Source organism: Protopterus annectens, chromosome 14.part0 (assembly GCF_019279795.1).
Source record: "Protopterus annectens isolate FY-2018-M chromosome 14.part0, PAN1.0, whole genome shotgun sequence".
NCBI classification, from domain to species: Eukaryota; Metazoa; Chordata; order Ceratodontiformes; family Protopteridae; genus Protopterus; species Protopterus annectens.
Genome location: NC_056748.1, coordinates 811,239,104 through 811,266,213, shown reverse-complemented (window position 1 = coordinate 811,266,213; position 27,110 = coordinate 811,239,104). Strand labels below are relative to the sequence as shown.

Below are 27,110 nucleotides of genomic sequence, written 5' to 3'. Positions count from 1 at the left end.
GACATACCGTGAATGGAAGTATACGTTTTATTTTTATACGACCCATGTCAATCTGATGCTATAGTGTCCTTTTTAATAAAAGGCCATTCCTGACACATAATATTGAGGAAAGTTTGTTATATAGGCAAATTGTGTAACTAAGCTGAGTACATATCAAAATGGTGAAAGTAATGTGTCCAAAACTGACATTAGCTCTAGTATGATGCTGAAATGAGAAGTACAGCTCATCAGAAACTAAAGCAAGCTTGCTGAAAGCAAGAATATTTTAATCAAATGGGAACGACAGGTACTTTCTTTTGGGGGCGATGCACCTCGTATTGTCATGCATGGGGTAACCTCTGTACACACTCCTCCTTAATATAATAAACTCTGATGTCACTGCACTTCAGGGTAGAAGGGCTTTTCCCTCAAAATGGTGTTTTGTGAATCACATCATTCTACCACTGGTACTAAACCTGTGCTGGACTCTACTCAGCCAGGACATCATGTTTAGTTGCAGTTTTATGACAGAGCTGCAATGCAAACAGGGTCAGAGTTCTGCACTTTAGCTTGTAGAATGCCACAGTGTACATCTTCTCTATAAATGGAACCATAAACTGCTACAAAACACTTGTATGTATATATATATATATATATATATATATATATATATATATATATACACACACACACACACACACACACACACACACACACACACACACACACACACTGTGCTGGAATATAGTGAGTGTTGGTATCCTGTGTGTTTTCAGTATTTTGAGTTTTCAGTATTTTGAACTTTCAGGATTTTGGTCTTCAGGATTTTGTAGCGCTGCTATATATATATATATATATATATATATATATATATATGGGTCTACATAAGATCGACAGACCATTTGATCGACATTCATTTGGTCGACAGCTCATTTGGTCAACAACCAGTATTCAAGGCAAAAAACCTGGGATTTGCCCCCCTCCCCAATGTTGTGCGACCCTGGAGTTGATATATATAGATGGGGGTTGTGGGGGGCACATTTAAAACATGAAAATACAACAAAAAGTACATATTTAAACGTAAATAGGTGGGGACTTTGCCCCCACACCACCCCAGTGTGGGGGACTGTACCCCCCACACCCCCTCAACTATATAATATCAACTCCAGGGTTGCACAACATTGGGGAGGGGGCAAATCCCAGGTTTTTTGCCTTGAATACTGGTTGTCGCCCAAATAAGCTGTCGACCAAATGAATGTCGATCAAATGGTCTGTCGATCTTATGAAGTAGACCCATATATATATATATATATATATATATATATATATATATATATATATATATATATATCTATATATATTAAAAGAAAGTTTATCTACTAAACTTCAGGTAGTTAGTAAAGACCGTATTTTTTTCTGTATATACTACATGGTTTAGAAAAAAGTAAAAAAGTGGCCATGTCAGTCTTACCGCTGGTTGGTAGCTACAGTATGCAAAGCAGTCAATGTATGAAATAAGGATAATGGTGCATTAATGGGCAAAATCAGAATATGAGCAAATCTGAAGACATTATGTACATGGGGAGGCCTTATTCTCTCAGCAGTTAATTTGGAGGTGACCATCTTAGTGGGTGTGGAATGGCAGGGAAACAGTCAAAGTATTAGTGAAAGCTAAGTTGGTGGAGACACTGAGACTCATTCCTAGGAAGAGAAATATCTTGTGTATATATGCTGACAGTGGCTAAAACTGCTATGCTACAAAAGTGATCATAGAACTGTCTGATTTACAACCCCTAAAACAGTATTAGGGCAAACCTTAACCAGGAAGTAAGAATTTTGAAAAGCTGGTAGACTGCATTTAGTAAGACTTGACGAAAAGAACAAAATTCTCAGTCAGGAAAAGAAGAGTACATGGGAAGTAATCTTGAATAGCTAGCTTGTTTAAAGAAATACAGAAATAAGTCTTTTAATAAAGAATATAAATATTAAGGACTGTGTGTGTAAGTGCGTGTGTGTGTGTGTGTGTGTGTGTGTGTGTGTGTGTGTGTGTGTGTGTGTGTGTGTGTGTGTTTCTGTGTGTGTGTGTGTGTGTGTGTGTGTGTGTGTGTGTGTGTGTGTGTGTGTGTGTGTGTGTGTGTGTGTTTCTGTGTGTGTGTGTGTGTGTGTGTGTGTGTGTGTGTGTGTGTGTGTGTGTGTGTGTGTGTGTGTGTGTGTGTGTGTGTGTGTGTGTGTGTGTGTGTATGTGTGTGTGTGTGTGTGTGTGTGTGTGTGTGTGTGTGTGTGTGTGTGTGTGTGTGTGTGTGTGTGTGTGTGTGTTTCTGTGTGTGTGTGTGTGTGTGTGTGTGTGTGTGTGTGTGTGTGTGTGTGTGTGTGTGTGTGTGTGTGTGTTTCTGTGTGTGTGTGTGTGTGTGTGTGTGTGTGTCTCTCTCTCAATGTGTGGGTGTATCATTGGGTGTGTTTGCGTTGAGTTGTCTGGATGTGGAAAATGGCCTATTAAAATGTCATAAAAGGCAACAATACTCATCTAGTCATAAAGGTGCATACATTTCCCAGATATCTTAAAGAATATGGGATTAATGAGCAGATTTAACAGACATGGAGGAAAATATGTGCATAAATAGGTCTGGCTGAATTAGTGAATGGTCTTCTTATCACTGAATTCACACATCAGCAGTAAGACAGAGATCCAGCAAAGGCAGACACAAGAGGCATGAATGAGAACAAGTGGAGAAAGAGAAGACTGATAGGTAAAGAAGTATAAAAGGATTAAAGAGTCTTCATGGAGTTGAGGCTAAGATGTGAATAAGCTGCCCCCCCAGGGTGCCAAAACAGCTGGCAATGGTTTTCGGTGAAGCACTAATATATCTATATAGTCTGTTTAATGATTGGAGAGTTACTGCAAGACTTGAGTCTGGTGCAGATGGCCCCATTTACATAAAGGTGGATCTAGGAAGGAGCTTGGTTTGTTAGTCTCACTTCCATTCTAGGGAATGCTATCAGAAATACTCTGTACAGGAGACAGGAGGAGTTCTTAGATATTAATACTCTGCTCAGTGGTAGACAGTGCAGCTTGGCATATGTTTTACTACTGTGGCTTCATCCTATTCTCAGACTGAATGAGAGAAATTATTTGGAAATGGTGGATCAAAAATTCACTAAGACCTTTCACACTGTCTAAGACATAAGGTTTATTGGAAAATTAAAATGGATCGAATAAGCAGTAAGCAATGGAATGCTGTGGACTTAGTCCTGAGGCAAGACTTGTCTAGCATTTTTGTTTCAAATATTACAGTGAGTTTAGAAAGGAATATGAGCTCTTGCACTGATCATACAACAACCAGCTAAAAGAAAGACAAACTGTGAAAACTACTCTACAAGATTTGTTTTTTTGGAGGGGGGGGGGTTAAGATCCCCTGCATCTCTAAACTCTCAATATTTAAACATTATAAGATCAACCACCATTGTTGGAAGAATAGTTTGACTTGCTTTTGCTCCCAATCCTTCTGGTCACTAAGTCATCCCCAATCGAACCATTGTATTCCTCCATATAAAGGACTCTGCCCCAGTGTTGTACCAGGTGAGAGACATCCAGGGAAGTTGTCATACAGCCAGCCACAACAGTTGCTTGTGCCCTTGCTGGCATCCCAGCAACTGAGGATGTTATCTGTAGTTGTAACTGCACCCTCTCGGTTGAAGGACAAGCTACCTGCATCACATTGGAGACCCACTATACCTTCCTCTTTGCAAGTACATACACTTCAGCACTCACTGTTGAAGTATACCTTCATGCTCTTGGTTGGTGAATTAAAATCTATTCTCATGCCTGGATGTTCTTTTTCAAAACTGCCATTCCTCTTAGGAATTGTGGAAGTTTGCATCCTTGCTTTTCCCTTGCTTTCCCCTTTATGGGTCTTCCCATCATCCCATTCCATTGCTATAAAGCTCCCTGACCTAGTAATTGAACTTGGGTTGCTTGTCTGTAGTTAGGGACTTACTCCTTTATGCCACTGTTATTTGCAGAAATGCTTTAAGCTGCATGTCTGATTCATTATTGTCATCTGTTTGAAATGATGTAGCCAAGATAAATTAAAAGAGAAGAATTAAACTTATAATGCCCCATGAGCGCATTCATTCTCGCTGTAATTTAATTTGTTCTTCAACTGAATTCAAGTTACTTTCTTTTGCATTGTAGTAAGTGGGCATTTGAATCACAAGCTTTATCAGTGAACTGCATCATTAGAGGGTAAATGTGGGGGATAAAGAGAATGTGTACGTAAGTGGCGCCTCCAGACAGATGTGAGAAAGTATCATTTTGAAGTGATGATGGCAAGGCCATGAAATACATCATTTGAGGTACAGGGACAGTATATGTTAATTAAGTGTTCAAAATTGCTTGGGAGAGAAAGAAAACTTAAAGATAAATCAAGAGATCAAAGAAAGAATGGAGAAAGGGCAGGAGAGAGCACCAGGGCAATTTCCACTGACACAATGTGATTGGCTCAATACACTACATAATTTCAACATCTCTTTATGTTCATATGCTTGTAATTCAAGTTGCTTAAGTCCTATTTGATGCTGTTTTCAGTTTTATATTAAAACTTGTAGATCTTGTAATGATACCTGCAGTCACTACCAGAATGTCTGCTTACTACATTCCTTCTGATCTGCTAGAACTCAGATCTGTTGTTAAAGAAATGATGTTTGCTTATTTATTAGCACACTTCTAGTGTGTCTTTATGAAGACTGGCCCCAGTAACCATTCAGCTCTAGTGATTAGTGGAGATCCCCAATTAGGGATGCAGTTATAAGACGACACTGGATGTGCTTTCTTGAAAACAAAAATTGGGATTATTACATGTGCAATCATAAGAAATGTTGGTACTTAAGTATTATCGCAACCAGATTTCCGCACTGACATTATTCTGTCAGTGTGCACGGAAACAGGTTGCTTAACCTAAAAAGGGGTGTGTCGAGAATTAAGCATTAGTCTGTCTAAGAGGGTATGACCCCAGAAGAGGAGTACGGGTGAAATTTTGTACTTGTGGATGACGCGCCTCATTGCTCCTGTAACTCCATGTTGCCGAAAAGCTTTACAGTACCTGCATTTCTCACTACGATGTCAGGAAAGGGAAAGAGAGTAACCAAAAACACCCTGCAACCTTCTACAGTGTACATTTGTCAAGCCCAAGGATTGCTGCCTTTCCTACTTTATGTATCAAGATTTTCACTTAAGGTACTATTAGAAACTGTCCCCATTTGAGAAGCAAGCAATGCCTGCACCTTACACAAAATGGAAGATACAAAGTCAGTTTCTGAAAACACCTCCTGTTACTAACACTTCGGAAAATATCTTACTACCTGATAGCGCGATTCTTCTTGTCATTTGTGGCATGTAGCATGGTTTTTCAGTGTGACCTGCTCATATGTTTACAGTTAGTTTTGGTTAACATTTTATTTTTAACAATCTTTTTTGTGTCTGTGTTTGCCTTCTCTGAAGGAAGCCTTCCATTCAGTGCAAGGAATCTGTTCATCAGAACGGTAGCAGACATGATAAGTAAGTGTGCATGTGTAATGCATACAAAAACTGGAAGAGGGTTTTCAGAAATGTTTCTTTTCCTGAAGGTAATGCAAACTTAATCCTCAGCAATAAACACTGTAAATACCACATTGCAGTGTTTCATGGCCTCCTTTCTATAGAAGTATGCAAAATTCGGAACCATGAAAATCTGCGATAATATGTAAGTACCGAAATGTTTTACTTAGGACAATTTATCATGTACATTAAATGTATACTGCTGATTTAACAATTAGGATTGTAAATTTACTTTTAGCTCTTGTTTTCTACTTCTAAAATTTCACATTCCAACCAGTTTATTGTGCAAAAATAAAAAGTAATCCTTGTGGTAACAGTACAGAGAAACAGATGGCATACATATAATTTATGTTTCTTTCTGCATATTTCTTAACTAGGTAAGACAATATTTCTATAACATGCTGAAAGAAGAAAGCTGATTTACATACTGCAAACACTGTAAACCTATAGGACCCAGATCTGAAATGGGAGTGCCGAGAAAAAATATACATTATTTCTCAACTTCTTTACTCATGAATTATGAATAAAGCCAAGAATAATGGCCAAAAATCAGGGACAATTAATGGCCAAAAATCAGGGACAATTTTAAATGTTATTCTAATTCACTTAAAAAAGGAAATAAATTTTGCATCAACATGCATTTTCTGAAAAATAACAATAATGACACTCTAATGCCTGGCATTATTAACTCACTGCACTCCTCAGTGATTTACTAAAACAATCAAAACTTTTACAAGGAGCAAAGCAAAAATATGAGATAAAATCAGGAGCGTTTTACAAAATCAGGGACAGTTGAGTCAACATAATAATGTATAAACAGTGCTGAGAGGAAACATTTTGGTACCAGAAATTTAAGGTTCAACTAGATTTTGGATTGTGTGCTGCACTCATTCAATTATTAAAAAAAGAATACCTGATCTGCCGCTTTCCTTTCAGTCCCTCACACACATTCAGAATAATGCAAAATATTGGGTTATTTGCCAAATAAAAATAAATATTTGTTTCTGGTCTGGAGCAGACAAACATCATCACACAAAGTATTTTTGTTGTACTTTTAGAAAATTAAAAATAAAAACAACTTCTTTAAAAAGTTTGGAATGTGACAGCATTGGTACTGACTTTGATGGCAGTATTGTCTCTCCTTGCCTCCTGAGTGGCTTATTACTTGTTGTATCAGACTTTGCTGTAGTAAGCTGCTACTTCTCGTCTGGGTAAACTGAGGTTATTGAACTGTACATTATGGTTGTTGAATGCACTGGCATTGCCATTCTGACACACATCATGGTTAAGATTTAAAGGTGGTTTGCACCTGTGCCAGTTCTTTAGAACTTTGTTCATTGTGCCTTGGTCTGTGACACCTAAGAGTTTCTCTGTCTCTTCCTTGTCTTCCTCTTTTTGAGTTTCTTGGTAATGGACATGTCTGAGCCCCATTTCTTTATTCATGCCCTCAAAGAATTGCTGAATGCAGATCTTGGCAAAGCTCTTGGCATGCTCTGTGCAGGTCTCTTCAAAGAGCTTACGTTCGATGTCTATATAATGTGACCAATACTTGGTCTTCAGGAAGGCAGCCTGAGTGAAGCATGGACGAATGGCTCTTACCAAAAAAGCCAGAAAAGTTATTGTCAACACAAAGAACCACCCAACTGCCTGAAAAATAGAAAAGTAAACAAATGTTAACATAAATATACAAAGTGAAAACCTAAATAACTATCATTGTTTATTCCACTGCTGATTAAATCTGTAATTTCCTTTTACATTTTCATATATAATTATCTGTCTATCTAAATATCTATACATAGAGTAAGAAAGTTATATTTCTGTATGCAATATGTGTGTGTGTGTGTGTGTGTGTGTGTGTACATATTTTTGCATATCTGTATATATCTGTATCTCTCTCTCTCTCTATATATATATATCTTCTTCTTCCCCTTTTGGCTTTTCCCGGTTAGGGGTCGCCACAGCGGATCATCTGTCCACACACAGGATTGGCAGTGAAGTTTTACAGTGTCGAGTTGCCAGCCCGGCGCCCAACCTTCCATAGAAGGCACACACACACTCACACCTAGGGCCAATTTAGAGTGTCCAATCCACCTACTGCATGTCTTTGGGATGTGGGAGGAAACCGGAGCACCCGGAGAAAACCCACGCGACCACAGGGAGGACATGCAAACTCCGCACAGAAGGCACCCCAGCCGAGGATCGAACCGGGGAACCTCTTGCTGTGAGGCGACAACGCTATATATATACTGCATAGGGCTGGCAACTTGGCATGTAAAAATCTACTGCCAATCATTAGCGGACCGGAGTTCCGCTGTGGCGACCCCTAACCGGGAAAAGCCGAAAGACGCAAATACATATATATATATATATATATATATATATATATATATATATATATTTATATAAAACCATACATTTATATATGGATCTACTTTGAAAGCTCAAAAGGCCAGATTACCAAACTTGATTTTAGCAAGACGACAACATTGAAACCTTGATTTCCCAAATGCGAAAGTTTTACCAGGGTAAGTAAACACTTGCCTAACATGGAGAAATATGCCATTTTCCCCACTGTAGTGCTATCCAGACTTGGTATATATAGTTAGGGGAGTGTGCAGCCCCCCAACCTAGGTGGGTTTTACATACTGTGGTGTGTTTCTGTGCAATTTTGGCCAAGTGTTTACTTATCCTGATAAAACTTTCATGCATGGGAAATCAAGGTTTCATTGTTGTCATCTCATGAAAATCATGTGCATTTTTTACTGGGTAAGTAAGTCTGACTGGGAAAACTTTTCATAGTATGGTTTAAGCTTGGTTTTATCCATTAGTACTGTGAATTGGTCATGAGGCTTCAGACTGAATGTCCAAATCCACAGCAGATGTCAGTAAGTGTCATCATGACCATGTTTTATTATAATTATACAGTATCTGTTTTTCTTTTAGAATTCTCATGGCCACTTTTTGAAAGATACATTTATAGGATCATAGGAAGTTACTAGGCTATTGGCCCTGAGGCCCTTACAAGCCTGGCCAAGAATTTAGCCCATGTTACAAAAACTCAGCACCTGATGCCACTGTCCATCAGGGGCACAGGTGGAATCCCAGGGGTGTATTTTCTGTTCCCCATCCAGTTATCCAGGTTGTGCTTAAAAGAGTTAATGAGGTACTCTGCTTGATGCAGAGATGAAGTCTATTCCACAAAAGGGGAGTCTTTGGGACACAAATCTGTCCCGCCAACAAGTCCTGTTGCTGTCACAGACTAGGTTCAGGCCGTGCATGCAGGTTACTCTAGTGGAGCCTGACTTGTGGATATGCAGCTGTCCCATCAAGACGGGGTCTGAGATTGCTTTCTATGCCAGACAGAGGTCACCTTTGATAAGTTTGTAGGTGACTAAGTAGAGGGATATGGCCTTTATTCTATCTGTGTGTGGTAAATGTTTGAGGCTGTGGATTCTCCTGGTGAGGAACCTCTGTGATCTCTCCACCTGCTGCATTTGCTTTGTGAGCTTCATGCTGAAAGGGGCATTGTACTCAATAATGGGTCTTATAAGAGAAAAATACAAGGATGTTATGACCACCTTGTCCCTGGATGAGATACCCTTACTAATGAGGTGGGTGATGCAGAAAGCCTTCTGTACAATGGAGGCAATATGGTGGGCAGAAGTCAGTTTGCTATCAACCTTGGTGCCCAAGTCCCTCACAACTGATTGTGTGCTTAGGACCTTTTAATTAATGAGATAATTTGTGGGGACATCACTCCCCCTAAAGGGTATGATGATGCATTTTTTGGCCTTCAGTTGGTCATGAGGCTTCAGACTGAATGTCCAAATCCACAGCAGATGTCAGTAAGTGCTGTGTTAATGACACCAGTCATTTGTTTGGGTGAGACCCTCTTGGGTTACTAGGGGAATTGATGACAGCATCCATCTTGCAGTCTTCTGCAAACTTGGTCAGCCATAGCCCACTGTTTTGGTCTGCACCTCAGAAAAGTATGTCCCAAACAAGAGGCGCCCCAAGACCGATCCCTGGGGTACACCGCTTTTTACAGGTCTACTGCTTGAAGTGGCTTCCCTTGTTTTCACTAAGTGGGTTATATCAGTGAGCCAGTTTGCTACCCATCTGGTAACATATGGATTGATACCTAGTTGTGAGAGTTTATCTATTATACCTGAGTGGGGAATAGTATCAAAGACTTTGGCAAGGTCAAGGTAGGCGATGTGCACTGTCTTCCCCTCATCCATGGCTTTGGTGACTGCCTCAAAGAAATCGACCAAATTTAACAGGCATGACCTCCCCTCGACAAAACCAAACTATGTGGGATTGAGTCTTTGGAGGTTGTCAATATCCTTGTTAATGAGGTCCATAATATAATCAGCTCCATAGCCTTGCAGATCAGGCTAGTTAGGCTGATGGGTTTATAATTTCCTGGATCAGTGGATGCTCCACCTTTGTGCAAAGGGATGACAGTGGTTGTCCTCCACCCAGCTGGGATGAAGCTGGTACTCAGGCTTTGGTTGACTAAGGTGCCTAATGGTGCTGCAAGTTCCTGTCTGAGTTCATGTAGGATGCAGCCTGGGATATTATTGGGTCCCATGGAGGCTGTATTTTTTGCCTTTGAGAGGGCAGTGATGACATGCTCCCTAGAGATAAGGGGAGGGGAGCAGGTACTGGGGATGCCCTGATTTACTGATGGGGGGACAGAGGGATGAAGCTTTCACTGAACCTGTCTGCCAGCAGGTTGGCTATATCTACAGAGTTTGTGTATATGGTGTTGTTGACCACCAGTTCTGAGCAGATCTGGGTGCTTCCTTTGAAATTGCGAACATATGTGAAGAAGGCCTTATGATTGTCTTTAGTAGATGTGGCCAGTTTGGACTTGAAGTTTGCTTTGGATGATTTCACTAGTGCTCTTATTTACTTGTTAAGGGTAAGGTGATATTGCTTCCAATTAGGCACCTGCTTTTTCTGGTCCTGGACAGCATTTTTTTTCCATTTATCATAGAGTTTATTTATTGCAGATGTCCACCAGACAGGTTTTCTCTTCCTTGAGGAGGAGGATTTCATCCTGTCAGGTATTCCTGATTCCATGCAGCTGTATAAATGCTCATAAAGTACTTTGGTGTTGGTTTGGACATATGTGCCAGTTCTTATAGAGGGGGAGGGAGAGGGAGATGCTGTTATCCTGAGAGTTTCATAGGGAGTATACCTGCTGTCTAAAGCTGAGTAACCTTTTTGAAGTGGCGTAGGAACTTAGCATGCCAAGTAAGTAGCTTTCTGTTTCAGTAACATGGAGCCAATTTAACCTTTGCAAAAAAAAAAAAAAGGCAGTGGTGAATGTGGGAGTGAGAAAGCACGGAAAATCTGCAAATCTTATTGCCTTTAGTCATTGTGTATTGTACGCTGAATGAAATATTAGAAAGGGTAAGCCATATTCCAGTTTAGGTAGGAGTTCATTTTTGGCTAAGGCCATTCTAGCTAGTGATGATAGAAGGTGGGAAATTCTGTAACAGTTTCAAGTGAGAAACAACTTTATTAGTGATGTTGTCAGTGGGGGTGGAGAAGGTGAAATAGAAATCAAGGGTTAGACCTAAGTACTTATACTCTGAAATAAAGGGGAAAATATTGATTTTATTATCAGTAATATAATTAACTGGTGGGAACTGTGAGGGGAGGAGAATAAAATGACATTAGTTTTATTATGGTTAATTAAAAGTTTGATAACAGAAGTCCAGAGGTGTAGTTTGGAGGGATTGTTGGAAATGTGTTTGCAGACTTGCTAGACATTTATCTGCATGAAGATTGTCTTTTATGTTTTATATGATGTTTAAAGTGAGCATATCCTCTGGGAAGTTTAATGAATAAAGAAAATATTAACGGTCTTAAAACTGAGCTTTGAGGGACTCCAGTATTTAGTGTGCCATGGTTGGAAAGCAGGTTAATTACAATGGAATTGAAAAGTCCTATTTTTGTGGCAGCTTTCAAACCAAGTGATAATATTTTGGTCAAAGTTAAATCTTCCCAGCTTGGAAAGAAGCAAGTTGTGGTTCAGTTTTAAATGCCCTAGTCAAGTTCCAAAAATTCTAGCATTAATGAGTCATTGTTATTAATGTACATGGAGTCTGCAGCAGTGAGTAGTGGTGTGCTAGTACCAAAGGTATTTCAGAAACCACGTTGTTTATCAGAAAACAGGCCATAACAATTAATGTGTCTGGGTAGTTGTAAAGGATTTTTTGTTTCAAATATTTTGGCTACAGGGCAAAGAGCTGAAATGGGTTGAAAGTCATTAATGATCTCGGAGAATGGAAATTAACAGAGGGGGATGATGGAGGACTATTTCAAAAGTGGTGTAAAAATACCAGTAGTATGGGAGAAATTGTAGATGTAAATAAGTGATTTGCCAATTGTATCTGTGGCTCTCCTGAAGAAGGTAAGGTGTGAAAGAGAAATTTGAAAAGGAGTGTTTTATGCTTTTTAGAAAGCTGTTGGTTTCTTTTACAGAAATTTCACTGAAGTGGAATGTTGCAGCATATTCAACAAGAGGGTAAAGTTGGGTAGGAGAATCAGCATTGAATGCTGGCTGGGAGTAATTTGTGTGGTGAAAGGAGTTGTGGTATCTTAGATGAAAAAATGAGGAAGGGTTTATATTCATCCACAGGATTAACATTAAGATTATGAGCTAGACAACTGTAAGAGTTAGAGGAGGTATCGGGTTTCCCTAATAGCTGCTTAATTTCTTTATAAACTTGTTTTGGATCACTAGTAGCTACCTTGTGCTTGTTATGTTAGCACAGTGCCTTAGCTGAGTTAGTCATGATTCTTGTTTACTTTTTCAGACTGAGGAACCTTTGATGTAAAAGGTTATTAACCTGATTTTGTTTCCATGTATACCAGGGCAGTCATTTGTTCCATGAGATTCTTTATGTCTCCTGGAAGACAGAGGCATGCTTATCCTTTCAGTTTCCTGTGAGTGTAGGGGAAGAAGGAGTTCTGGATTAACGAGAGGGTCTTGTTGAATAAGGACAGGGTAATTGAGTAGATATAGACAGGACCAATCAATAAGACTAAGGTTTTGGTCAATGATGGGAAGTTTATCTGCAGGAAATGCCTGACTTGTAACAATGGGAGGGGTGTGGGTTTTATTGCTTTGAAATAACAGCAAAATAGTACTTTTAAATGACTGTTAGGTGAATTGGGAAGTATAGTGATATTTGTACAGCCGTGGGCTATTTTTGAGGTGATGAGTTCTAGACTAGTATGCTTGACTGATTGCATGTTGGGTTTAGTTGTTTGTTTTATTACCTGCAGGAGGTTAGATTGTACCAGGGTTTTACTTATTTGTTTTCTTTCAGTTCCTAAAGCATTAAAGCTAATGTCACCTAAAATGATGGTGTTTGTTTTTGCAGTCACTGGGGACGATTTCTGACAGAAATTTTTAATAGTGGTAGGACAGCAAGGGGGAGGGATATAAATCACAGCAATGGTAACATGAGTATGAGTTCCAGTAATGAGGTTGCAGGTAGAAGGACTAAACACATCTGGAATGTCCTATATTTCCCTGTAACTCCCAACCTGGATGGAATTATTGCACATAGAAAGTCGGCTGTTAACATGCTTTGCACTTGTTTTATTACTTTCATTGTAAAATTGTTTCTCCATCTAATGTTTCAGAGTTGCTGTATGATGTGTAATTGTTGCTGAAGGATGTATTTTATATCTAAAATATAATTATGGAAGTAATTAATCTCTTTAGCTTACACACTTATATGTGCAAACACACACACTCAGCAGTATAGTCATGCAGACAGACTCTCACATAAAGACAGAAGCACACACACACACACACACACACACACACACACACACACACACGCACACGCACACGCACACGCACACGCACACGCACACACACGCGCGCGCGCGCGCACGTGCACACACACTGATATACATATATGCCCATTAATTACAACATTATAGATGGTATAACTTGAAAGTGGGGTGGATGTACTATAACTTAATAGCATGTAGTGAGGTTTGGTTTGTATAGGTAGCTAGTTAGAGCCATGAATAAGTCTACTAAATGAATTTAAAAGAATGTAGAAAGTAGTTATAATGGGAAGGGTTAACAACAATGCTAGAAATAAATGGAAAATGTGACTGCCCTAGCACAATGGAATGGTATATTGCACAATGGGAAATAAAGTAACAATCCCTTGGAACAGGAGCAAGCTTGGTAGTAAACGAGAGCATCGGATGGCAAATGCAGTAAATAATAGAAGTGGAGGAAGCGGTTGTGTGGGAAGATAAGCAGTTAGTCCACTGAGATTGCAGATATGATATAAGCAGAGGCACTCAACCAAAGTAAAGATATTTGCTGAAATGTTTCTGTCCAGGAGCTGATTCCTCATGTTCTAGAACACTACTATCATTGAGGCTATCTATAACTGAGATAGATATGGGGTACAGGGCAATTGCCTCCACTTTGGAAACAGGAATGTTACGAAAGTCTGTTGTTATAGCAGTATTGTTATTACTGTGATCTTATTCTTATTGGCATATGACAAGTGAGACAATAACTGGCATTGATGAAGTAAAAAAAGAACTAAGGGAAGAATGTTTTAATTAGGATGTGCAGGAAAGGTACTGCAGGTGCAATTAAAATTAGAGCTAACATATATACATCTGGATTGGAAACCCATAAAGAAGACATGTCTTAGAGTTACCATCCCAGATGGGATGGACATCAACATCGGCAGAAATATTTTTTGGGGGGGTAGTAAGTCTGTACTAATATGTGATTTGCTTATGTCATTTATATATATATTCACATGTAAAGCATAGGCATGTTTAGTTGAAATATAATTGGTATAACTAATCCAGTAAAAACAGACAGCATGATTAATATCTTGAGAGAGAATGCTGATTTGGCAGCAGTATAAAAAACCCATCTTGATTCTAGGGAGCATCACAAATTGGTAAGGAGGGATTATGCCATCCTACCTAGTTGTAGGTATTCAGCTACAAGGAGACAAGATGTGATTCTTCTCAAATACACAAGTCTGTCATTTGGGGCATTAGGTGTATTAGAAGCTAAGGAAGGCGTCTATGTTGCGGTCAAATGGACAATAATGGGCGTCAAGATTACATTTGCATCACTGGGTATACCTCCAAGGGTAAGGTTCCAAGTAATTTTTAAAGCCTTTCTAGAAATGATGTACTTTCAGATGGGCATTCTCTTAATAACAGGAAATTGGAATATGACATTCAGTAACTGAAAGCTTTGGAAGGAAGGAGGAATCCCCGTCTTACAGATATAGAGAAAGTGAGTAGGAAACTACTTAACAAACTTGGGTCACAGGATGCTTGATTAAGTGTAGAGAGGAAAGTTAGAAAGGAATTTACATACTACTCAGGGAGACACTCCACATGGTCTAGAATAGATACGGGCTGTATTAAGAAATAATATGAGGACAGAATAAGAGAAATAATTATACCCACATTGATTATTTTAGATCATGTGTACTTTACTATCAATCTATCTCTAGGCTACACTCAAATCCAAACTAGACATTAGCATTTCCCTACTTATTTGTTGAAAAAATAATAATTTGGAGATTGAATTCAGTCATTGATTATAAAAGGCCTAGAGCACATGAGAAAAGTTACTGTAGAGTGTTGGGAAGCATTTCAGCTGGATATAAGAATTAAGATACTCAATTATAGTAGACAACATGGAATGGTAGCTGCTGCATGTTGGAAAAGCCAGGCATATGAATTACAAAATTTACAATTTAAAGGGAGCATGAGAACTAGTGTAGAGGAAAACAAATAAGACAGTTGCATAGGGATGTGCACAGTAAGGGTTATATTATTTAAGTACTTCCAGGGCAAAGAGGACACTATCTTCCACAAGATTAGGGCAACAAGAAATTGAAAGAAACATACCATGTAATAAAGACTTGATAACAGACAACCCATGACAAATACAGAAGAGGTCTTCGAAGTATGGAATGACTACTATATTAACTTATATGGAAGAGAAACATTAGGCATATAAGTTAAGAATTCAATTCAGAATTACTTGCATAAGTTACAGGTACCAAACATATCAGATTCCCAAAGTGTGGCTTTGAACAAGAATATCACTCACAGTGATATTATTGCAACAATAGACTGGCAATGCCCAGAGAAAACATCTGGGTCTGATGGCCCACCGTTAGAGGTCTGGAAACTGGCAGGTAGGGGCATAGTAGATAAGTGGGTAATGCTCATGAATAAAATCCTGCTGGAAAGGAAGCTGCCAAATTCTGGATGGAAGGTATCATTGTAGCACAAAAGAGGGGGGAGATCTGAAACTTCCAGGATCCTGTAAACCTAACTCCATATTAAACAATGATTATAAAATACTTATCACTGTTTTAGCTATGTGGCTGACAAGACACCTTCCAGAGGTGATACATTCTGATCAATGTGGCTTTATAGTTAGTAGACAAACATTTAAGAGTATGTTGCACACATTAATGGCAATATATTATGTAGAGGCAAATGACAAAGAGGTCACTGTGAACAGCTTTCTTTCCAAAAGGCATTAGGGTGGAATGGAGATTTCTTCCAAGGTTTTACAGGAAATATTGATTCCTGTCCAGTTTATAAATTGGAAGGTATATCTCAAGAGCTACTGCCAGAGTGATGGCAAGTCTCCTACAACCTTTTCAAATCACAACAAGAGCTAAACAGGGCTGCCCCTTGTCACGTCTGCTATTTATAATCTATTTAGAATCCCTTGCAGAATGCATAAGTTGTTCAAAAACTGACGACTATAAATGGGGTGAAAACGTACTGAAATTAGCCTTGTGTGCAGATTATATAATACTAACACTAGACAAACCATCTAGAGACTTAGCAGGTCTTTTAAGGTCTTGGTAAATTGGGGAAGATTGTAGGCTACAAGATCAGTATAGACAAGATGAAAGTAATATAGATAGAAATATGTAATGAAAGAGACTTGATCTGTAAATTCCCAAATATGTGGGCGCCTAGATTAAATACCTGGAGGTATGGTTGAGTGAAATACTCAAGGATTCAAGAGACTGTTCTATTTAAGAGATGAATTTAGGGAAATTGAAACAGCTAAATATTGAAAAGAATTAGGGTGTTCAAGAGTTAAATTGACATGTTCTTGATTGTGTTTTATATGTAAGCAAGCCTTGGAAATTTCACTAAACCCAAGCACATTAGACAAATTCAAAAACTAGTTGAGAGATTTTTTTTGGGGGTTGGATTGCCTATCAGAGTGGCCTAGGATAAGATAATTCTTAGTAAAGATTATGGTGTTTTAGATGCACCTGAATTGCTTAAGTATTTACAGGTAATCCAATGGATGCAAACTGAACAGTACCATAGTGTACACTGTAGTGCAGTCTGGAAGGATATGCCATAAGAAAAAAAGGAAATGGGTAAGGAAAAAGGACATGCTTGAATTTTTGGTTCATAGGTTCATAGGTTCATACTAGGCTATCAGCCCTAGGGCCTATACAAGCCTAGCCATAACAATTCCCTAGCTATTTCTTCCCACACTATTTAGGGAGCTCCCAAGAAACTTGTGGGCCCTGTACTATTGACAATGAAACATGAAATACTAAAATGTTAAAAACACTTTCAGTTAGTTAACTGGCAACAATATATTATTCCAATAGGCAGCATGAGAATGGACAAAAAAAACCATATCTAGTATATAAAATACATTGCAATAATATTAGTGGGAGAAAACTACTCAAATTTGACCAAGATAGAAACAACTTCTATGAGTAGAAATAGATAGGAAAAGATGGTCTTCCATATGTTTGATACTCAGGAAGGCGTCAAGACAGAATACATTTAAAAAATATTTACATGTTGTAAAATTTAATGTATTTACATACATACAATTTTTTTAATAACTGCAAAACTTCTTCAGATAAAACAGTAAAAATCCAAACACATTTGAAATGTAGCTCGTATAAGATCCTAGGTCATATGAGAACCAAGCCCTCTTTCATTCATAAAATTTAGTTATACACCTCTATTAAAATCTTTTCGCCATAGCTTAAATTACATAGTGTTCCATGGGTATTAAGCATCGCAAAAAGATGTCACCTAAAAGAAAGGCATAATAGAAGCATATATAAACAAAAAATCATAAAAAACTTGCTCCCAAAATTTGTGTTATTACACAATGAAAAGATTCAAATAAATATCCAAAATGTATTCATATAGAGAGCACAATATAGTAATAAGGAACTATAAGAAAATAACTAATAAATGAGCAATAACCTACATTTTTTTATTTTATCTTTTTAAAGCATATGGGAAAAAGGGGTGTATAGCTTTAAATTTCAGGAATGAAAGAGGGCTTATTTTTCATGTGACCTAGGATGTTATAGAAGCTCGATTTCAAATGTGTTTGGATTTTTACTGTTTTATCTGAAGAAGTTTTGCATTTATTAAAACAAAAGCACTAAAACCAAATGTTTCAACAGCTATTGAGTGTTTTTTCAGGTTGTTTCCTGCTGGAACCACACATTTTGAGTCTCTGCAGCCACGTATGTTTGTTAATATCTAGTCAGTGGTGGATTCACTAGTGCTTTTTTATACACCCATGTAGAGGTTTTAACCATATGGGAGCTGTTGTAAAGTCTGATCGGATTTTATTTTGTTGGGGGGAATTACATGAGATCCAGTCAGTATTAAAGTAATCTAATATAATAGTTTGTTAATTAATATGAGAGTTAAACCAGCAGATAATGCCCTCAACTAAAGAAATATTGTTACTTGTAAGGATATAGAGGGTAGCTATACAGATATTTTTATGGGAATTTATTTTTAGTAGGAATATTGGTAGTTCTGCCTTATTGAATTTGCGTGTCTTATTTGGGTAGAGAGTTTGAAGAAGTTCTTATATTATGGCTATGCCTCTGGCCTTTTCATGTAGCCTATCCAGTCTAAGGATATTGCATCCAGGGGGGTATTTGTTTATCATTAATTTCTTGTTTTAACCAGGTTGCAGTTATGATAAACATATCAGGTGAGTAGTAGGATATGGTTGAATGGATATTTTGAATTTTATTGTTAAGACTTCTTACATTTGATTTCAGGAAGTGAAGAGAAGGTTGAAGTGTTGGTCTGGAATGAGGGATGATCTAGTACTAATATCGCATAATGTAGAATTGTGAGATCACAGATTTTGTAATGGACCTGGATTAAGATGTATGTCCCCACAGATGAGCAGTGAATTGAGGGTGGTGAAAGAATAAGGTGATATTTTTGGTTTGTTTTTATATTTTAAGCATTTTTTTTCAGACAGATAGTTAATTGTATCTTGTTAAGGCTGCACATTTTAACATATCTATAGGGGAACAGACTGAGTTATAGAATGGAATAGGTTTCATGATATATTAAGACAGGAAGCATTGGAAAATATAAATATGCAGATTGGATTGTAGGTGACCTATTAAGTTATTCAGTAGTAGAGTTGAGCTATGTGAATGTAACTAGCAGACACTGAATGGGTAGTAGGAGAAATTTGAATAGAGTTATGTTTTTTACTGAGTGGATGGTATAGTCGGTTATACTTATAACTATAGAGAAAGATAGGAAAGTATGTAGTTTACTGAGAGGAAAGAGTGCAGTGATATATTATATGTTAATTACAGTAAGGTGGAGCTAAAGTGAGTATAAATGTAGTGTGTATGGGTGTGGCGGGAACTGGGGGTATGGTAGGGGAGTGAAGTGGGTCGTACCAACTCCACAGGTAATGCATGTCACAGCAACTGTCTGCTTTGGAGTACTGAAGTAAGTGAATTGTACTAACTGGTTTGTGGCAATTTATATTTGCATGCTTTGTGGACTTTGAATATTTGTAGTTAAGTTCTAACACTTACAAAATCAGGAATTTATCTTGGGATATGGGGAGAAATAGTTGAGTTAACTAGCAGACAGTAAGAACTGTTGTTAATACTAATGATAGCTGCTAAAAAATAGTAGAGAGAAAATAGAAGAGGAAGGAAGCTCCATCTTTTACAGAAGTGATGCAACTAGCTGGAGACATTGCAATGTAAGAGGAAAAAGTGACCATTGGAAAAAATGTATTCATAAATGGTAACCATGACTTATATATATATATATATATATATATATATATATATATATATATATATATATATATTTATCTGTATATATATATATATATATATATATGTTTGAACATGTAGGATACCTGAACATAAAAAAGAAACTGGGTAATGTAGCAAAAAGGGTTGGTTGGACTTGAGGAAGACAAATTAGGGTCAACAAGGGGTATGAAGTGATGATTAAATATTGATCAGCCAGAGCTTAGGAACTGGACATAACATAATGGAAAAATTAATCTCACTTATCAAATTTGTGGGTGAAAGGGGGCTATGTTATTTTTTTCTTGCTCTTGGTTTTCTTTTATGTACCATTCTGGCTTTATAAGACATTTTCCATCTAATTGTTTCCCTATTTTTATTGCAGTTTTTTTTAAATAATTATGTCTTGGATTTTAAAATGGAATAATTGGGATGTTTTAATAGCTTTGATATTTTAGAAAGTGTTGAGTATCTGTGACTTGACCTAAGGTAAGCATTAATATATTGAATGCTTTGGATTGCAAGACTGCTATATGGAAGTTTTTTTCTTATTTCCTACTCTGTAAACGTATGTATTGACACTGTAAGAATTGTTTATTTTAATCCTCATGAAGTGATGTTTTAGAAGTGAACTCTGCAATGTAACCAGCTGCTTTGGGTCATATCATACTATCAATGGGACACTTTTATTTTGACTGGAAAGTATTGAAATGACTGACTACTCTGAGCCCTAAGGGCACCATGCATGAGGACTGGCTGAGATGTAATTATTTCTCATGGTAGTTTAATAAAATTGGTATTAATTTAAAAAAAAATACCAATCTGGATTCTTTATCCTACTTCACACAGTAAGATAATGACTACTCTGCCATTTAGGGCATAATTTTGGTCAACTTTCTGCACTGATTGTCATGACTGTGTATTAAATACAGTCAGTATCTCCATGCAATCTGAGGACTTGTGGAATAACAAAGTGCAAGTTTCCTATGGTGAAGCATCAAATGGCAGTGAAATAGACAAGGACGGACCAAAGTCTGACAGACTTTCAGAGTTGCCATTTTCTTTTTGGCTAAGAAGGCTGAGTTGCAGGTGTCCATCTAGCTCAAGTAGATTCATCCTGTGATGATGTGCTCAGTGATTATCACTCATTGTGAAGCCGGGTAAAAAATATCGAGAGGTTTAACCATCCGAAGTATACACTCAGGTATGACAGATTCTGAAGTTTTGGAGCCTTCCCAATAGCATCTACTGTATTTGTAATTAATGAAGAACAACTTTATCAGCCACAGACCCACAATAAGAAATGTCTTTCTTTAAAGAATTCACATCTGCCTCTGTTAGCTTTACCCTGCCCTTTATTATTCAACGACTATTTAAGTGATATTTATCTCTGCCTTTTCCAGGGATATTAACAAGCTGCATATTAAAAAGTCTCTCAAGCACTTGATCCATTTCCTTGTATTAAGTAGCTAATGCAGGCAGCTCTTCAAATGTAAGTTGAGAATACCGAAACAGTGTTCTGTCTATTAAAAGTCATAAACTGCTTGAAAGATTCTTCTTTTTCTATTGTAGGTATACATATGCTTTGTAAATGACAGTAAACCAGTTCCTCCCTCTGCTGTTAGGGATAAAAATGTCTGAAAGCTCACTTCTATAGATAGTATACACTACGTGACAGAGTGTTTTCCCTGAATTAAGCAGAACTGTATTTCTAGGTATAAACATTAAAACAGTTCTGCAATCACCAGCATCAGTTGTTCCTGGTACTTTACGGCTGCAGTTGTAGGAAAGGGCTGAAGGCATTATAACTAATAAGACATATATTATTTTCTATTGGCAGAGACATATTTGCAGTTCTGTGGAAATAATTTCAGTAGGACTGAAGTAACAACAGGTGTAAATACCTTTGATTTTGTAGAGTGAAGCACATTTTTGAGCTGTTGTCATTATCCTAAACTGATGCATTTATTTGAACCTCTTGTATTAATACTATTCATGTGAATGCTGTCAGCTAATGTAAAACTTAAATTCTGCTTTTCTGAGTAACAGACTTTGGCCTTCATTCTGACCACATAGGCTGTACTTATTGTTATGCAGATAAACTAATATAGACATACAGAGGTCTGTTATATTAGAACAAAATTCTGTTGTGTGTTTGTACTACAGTAGAAAGACAACAGTGCAGTTTTCCTTTGCAAATGTTTAATGTATTTGTGTTTTTATATTTACTAGTGATTGCAAGTTAAGACTGTTTGAAAAAATCAGTAGCAGATATTCAGTCCTCCCAGTCTGCTATACTGGAGATAATTTGTTCTTATGTGAAGTATATTTCCTTTATCCACATATTTACTTTGTAAAATTCTGCTTGAATTCCTACATTCCACTCGGGCCTAGAATGAGATTTGTAGGAGTACAGCTATATTTTAATGGGTCTATATTAGATTATCGAAGTTTCAGAACTTAGAATATGGTTGACACCATATGATCGAAGTTCTGAAACTTTGTAAATCTAAAAAAAAAAAAAAACAAACCAAAAGAACAAAAGTAACTGCTTTAAGAAGGGGGCAAGCCCCCCTGTACCCGCTTCACCCACTGCTACTTAAATATACCAATTCCGAGATCTCACTTTAACAGAGAATGATGAGGAAAGGGAAGATTTCCCTTTCATACAATGTACTGTGATCTCGGAGTTGATATATTTAAGTAGCAAGGGTGTGGGGACTGCAGGGGGGCTTGGCCCCTGCTAAAACACTTTTAGTTTACTTTGCTGTGTTTTTTTTTTTTTTTTTTAGATTTTCGAAGTTTCAGAACTTCGATCATATGGTGTCGACCATATGGTGTTCGAAGTTCTGAAACTTCGATAATCTAATATAGACCCTATTTTAACTTGTCAATTTCTAAGAGCCTCTTTGTAGCCATTTGATTCTAGCAATATTATTAAGTACTGTATACAAGAAATGTTAATCTGATTAGTTTTAATTTATCTGTGTTACTTTTGAAGGTTTTGCAGTAAGAAGATGTGCAATATTACAAATTAGTCGAATAAGTGATTTTGTAATCCTGAAAATGCAGTATCATGTGACCAAAATCCAATGTTGTTGCATTCTGCCTAGTACTGCAGACAGTGTAGGACAGTGATGGCAAACCTTTTGGGTATAGCATGTCAAAAATTTGGAAAATGCCTAACTTGACTCTGCTTGCGTGTCACCTCCCAACAGAAAAACTAAACTAAATAAATAAATAAAAATAAATAAAACAGCATGGCTCTAAATACATCATGGATAAATCTCTACAGAATCAGGGCAAATCTAGAAATAAGAGCCATGGACAGTTTTAAACTACTAGTACTATTAATTTGAGACACTGATAGAAAAAAATGAATGCAAAGTAATATACATTTTCTGAAATAAAATTAGTCTCTAAATCTAATTATTGTCATTATTAAGTTTAAGATGTTGCCAGTTTTAGGAGGGATTAAGAGGGACAGCTGAGAGGAATGTAAAACAGCAAACTCCTAGAAATGCAGACTATTTGCCCTTTGCAGAAGAGTAACCACGAAGAGAAAACAATGTCAGCACTGCCGTTTGCAGACTCGAGAAAGTGTACCAAAATAGTCTTTGAGGTTAATAACTTCCTTACCTCTGTAGCGGTGTTGTTGAACTGGCTTCTGGCACAAAATAATTCAATGCACTTCATACAAGCAACAACTGCAAAAGCAGTTTCTTTGGTAACTTGGGTGTTCGCAATGTCATGGCATGTCACCTTTGATACGTGTGTCTTAGGTTCGCCATCACTGGTGTAAGGTATATTTAAAGGACTGTATTATTATAAAAATACTTGTTCTGTGGCTTTATATAATTCAGACAAAGGATTCTATTTGCATGCGGTTCCACTTCCTTTGTCTTACAATCAAAAATAAAAACAAACACATAATGTTCTTGTTTCTTTATTCTTTACCATATAGTAACAGTTGCTATTATGTAATTGCTTTTAGCTGCCTGAGGAAATGAAACTAAATGAGTGACTACTGATTTCATTAATTAGATCATTTTTTCATAGTTCATAGGTTCATAGGTCATTATTAGGCATTTGGTCTAGGAGACAATCGAGTGCCTAACACAGTTTCTCAATTGTCCTAAAGCACTGTCTCATTAAGTGACTTGCACAGGCAGCACCCTCAAAGGAAGACAGCTAGAACTGCAAGTTTAAAAAAATGACATTCTTTTTGTACATAGTAGTAGTAATAGATTCCTCTTCTTTAAAATTGTCTAAACAGTTTAGCTACATAGCTTTACATTTGGTTACTGAGTGGCACTGTTCTGTATGAAAGGGATAAGGTGAAGATTTAAAAAAAAAAGCTTCTAAGATAACACCTGCTCAGGTGAGAGATGCTTTCTGTTCTTTCTTTCATAGAAATTATGTTTTGTACTTGTTTGTATCACAAATTTGACTATATCTGACTTGCTGAAAAATTATAGAACATCTTGTGTCACAAAGATACTGCTTGTGCTACAGTGCTGTTCTTGCTACACACACACACTCACACTCTTGTCTATTTAGTATACACACTGTGTACCGTACTCTCCTGAAATTGCTGCTCTTATACATCATATGTCCCCTCACCACTAATCTGTGGCATCCTAAACCTGTCAGCTGAATAAAACCTGACTGTCAGTTCATGCAGCTTGTTTCATGCCTCTACAACCCTTTTTGTTAAACAGAAATAAGTCCAAGCTGAAATCTTTACCTTCTATTTGTAGGTTGTACCCTGCCTTTCTTCCTCTCATTTCTTTAGAGTCCGTCTATACCTCTCAACCTCTTAGTGCTAGATATCTGGGCAAAACTTGATATAATGGGGGGACAAAGGCCCAAAAATAGGGACAGATTTTCAATATTGCTGTTATAAACTTAGAAAGTTGCTAGAATAACAGGATTTTGTTTACATGCATTTTCTGAAGGATTTGAAGTCTGAAACTCAAATGTATGTCATTATTTAGTGACTTCAATTCTCAGTTCATCTCCGTGATTGGACAGAAAATCACGGGAACAAACCAAAAATATGTGGCAAAAATCTGGGCATTCTGTGAAAATCTGGACAGTTGAGAGGTTTGACTCAATGCCCTTATAATTTCCCTTCAAGACCTCTTAGACTCAGATTTTCTCTCTTATTATTTTGTTAATTCAGTAAAAATATTTCCATTCACTTGACTTTTCTTAATCGTTAATCTCAACTATCTTCCTGATCTCCTTTGACTCGCATCTCTGCAACCCTCTTATTGCGATAGACCATTTACAGCAGGGTTACATGAACTGTGTGCTGCATTCTTTCTTTAACCTTAAAGCAAAGGTCAGAAAGGTCACACAGACAAAAAATTCTCAGGCAAATAGGTCACACAGACATACCATGCATGGGCCTCCATTACAAGAGGTGTAAGGTATAACACAGTGAAAACTCTCACTTGGCTGGATTTTTCTTGCAGTTTTTATTATCTATAATCTGATCAATGACTCAAAGAATGCAACTATTTCTTCCTTCATGGCTTCTGTTCCCTCTTGATGATATTCCAGCACAAATGGGTCATTCATCAGTGTCAAAATGCAAGAAGCTAAGAAACTTATGAGTTTCATTTATAAAACTGAATATACTCTCATATATTTTTCAGTTTTTAGTATTTTGTTTCACATTATAAGCTGCCCAACTTGCAAAGAAAACCAGCAAATAAATAAACAAATACAACACATTTGAGATAAAAATGATAAAACACATCTACATGTGTCTGAGAAGGAGAGCAGGGTACTGGGTGACAAGTGTAAGGGGCTAATTGAGAAACATTAAGACGTGCTTAAACATGCCAAGGTGAAAGGGCAGATTCTCATCCATTAAATTCTTCCTTCTACCCCTCAAACCATTATTGCATTTAGTGAAATAAACTACAATACTGAGAACAACACTTAAGTCATAAGGATATGGGAAACAAGGAAAAAGCAAGCACAATATACACGCATGCATAAGGAAAAGAGGGATAAATCAATACAATATGAAGGTAATGGCTACCACTGCCTATAAACTGAAGCCTGTAGCTTTGTTTCTGGCCTAAGAACAGTAAGGAATAAAATATATTGCTATTACTGAAGTAACAGCAACATGACACACAAAGAAACTGTGTCTGGGATGCAAACAGGTTATGCACCTTATAGAAAGGGCATGGCAGATAAAGTGGAAAGAGATGTACCTCTCCATATAAGTGAGAGGATCTAAACAACTAAACTTATAAAAAGATATGAAGAAGAGTACAGAATAATGGTAGCACTGAAGAGGGGCAGTAATAGATAAGAATCAGCTAAGAATAATAATGTCTTGTTTAATTGACATGCAATTATTCAACCCCAAAACATCTAAAATTTTGGAAAGGAAAGTCACTAGTCAAAACAGTGATACTTCCAAGGTCACAAAAGACAATATATATATATATATATATATATATATATATATATATATATATATATATATATATAGGAACACTTTATAATCCTGAAATTCTGAAATATCGAATTTCAGAACCCTGAGATTATGAAGCCGAAAGCTCAAAATTTCGAAACCTCAGAAGCGCAAATTTTAAAATCCCGAAGTCTGGAGATGTTGAAGTAGTGCTTCTGGTGGTACGGTTTGTAAATGGATAGCTGGAAATTCAGGTAAGTATTTATGTGTAAGGGTTTTGGTTAGGAGCTTTAGTGTCTGTCAGTGTGTTTTGTTACTGTGATGTGTGTGTGCGAGGGGAATGTAGCTTGTATGGTGGTGTTTTCGTGTGTTTGTCTGTGTAGTGCAACTTTGCAATTAGTATATTTAAGTAGGGGGGTGTATGTAGTGTAGGTTTGTGTGTTTGTGTGTGGGGGGAAGGTGTGTATATGTGCATGTGTGTAGTATATGGTTAGTGTAGGATTCGCGATTTTGAAATTCACGCTTCTGGGGTTTCGGGATTTTAAGGTTTCAGCTTTATGATCTTGAGATTCTGAAATTCGGTATTTCAGGATTTCGGGATTATAAAGTGAACCGCTATATATATATATATATATATATATATATATATATATATATATATATATATATATTGCAGGGGAGCAAACCCCTTCATCTTTTACCTCCTACCATGTGTACAAGTCCCCATTTGTATAAGATCACACAGATTTGGATAGGAGGGAAGGTGTAAGGAAAAGAAAACACCTAGTTTCGTGCTTTCCCTAGAGTCTAGTCACCATGACAAGATTTCAGCAATCTTTTAGGTTCAGCCTTCTGACACTTGGTCACTTGTCAGATGACATGTAAGATATGTACTTTAGACAGTTAGTACTGGTTCTTACTTGAAAAATGGAAATCTTATAATTGCTGTTCTCAA

At 37.2% G+C, this 27,110-nt stretch overlaps 1 protein-coding gene across 1 annotated transcript in view; it reads right to left on the bottom strand.

Moving 5' to 3' along the window:
* Positions 1 to 2,374: 2,374 nt before the first annotated feature.
* Positions 2,375 to 27,110, bottom strand: part of CALHM1 (calcium homeostasis modulator 1) — a 164,808-nt gene continuing 140,072 nt past the window's right edge. Inside the window, exon 2 of the mRNA XM_044056558.1 lies at positions 2,375 to 7,219. Within this exon, the coding sequence (XP_043912493.1) occupies positions 6,746 to 7,219 (474 nt within the window). The 3' untranslated portion in view covers positions 2,375 to 6,745. The remainder of the gene's footprint in view (positions 7,220 to 27,110) is intronic.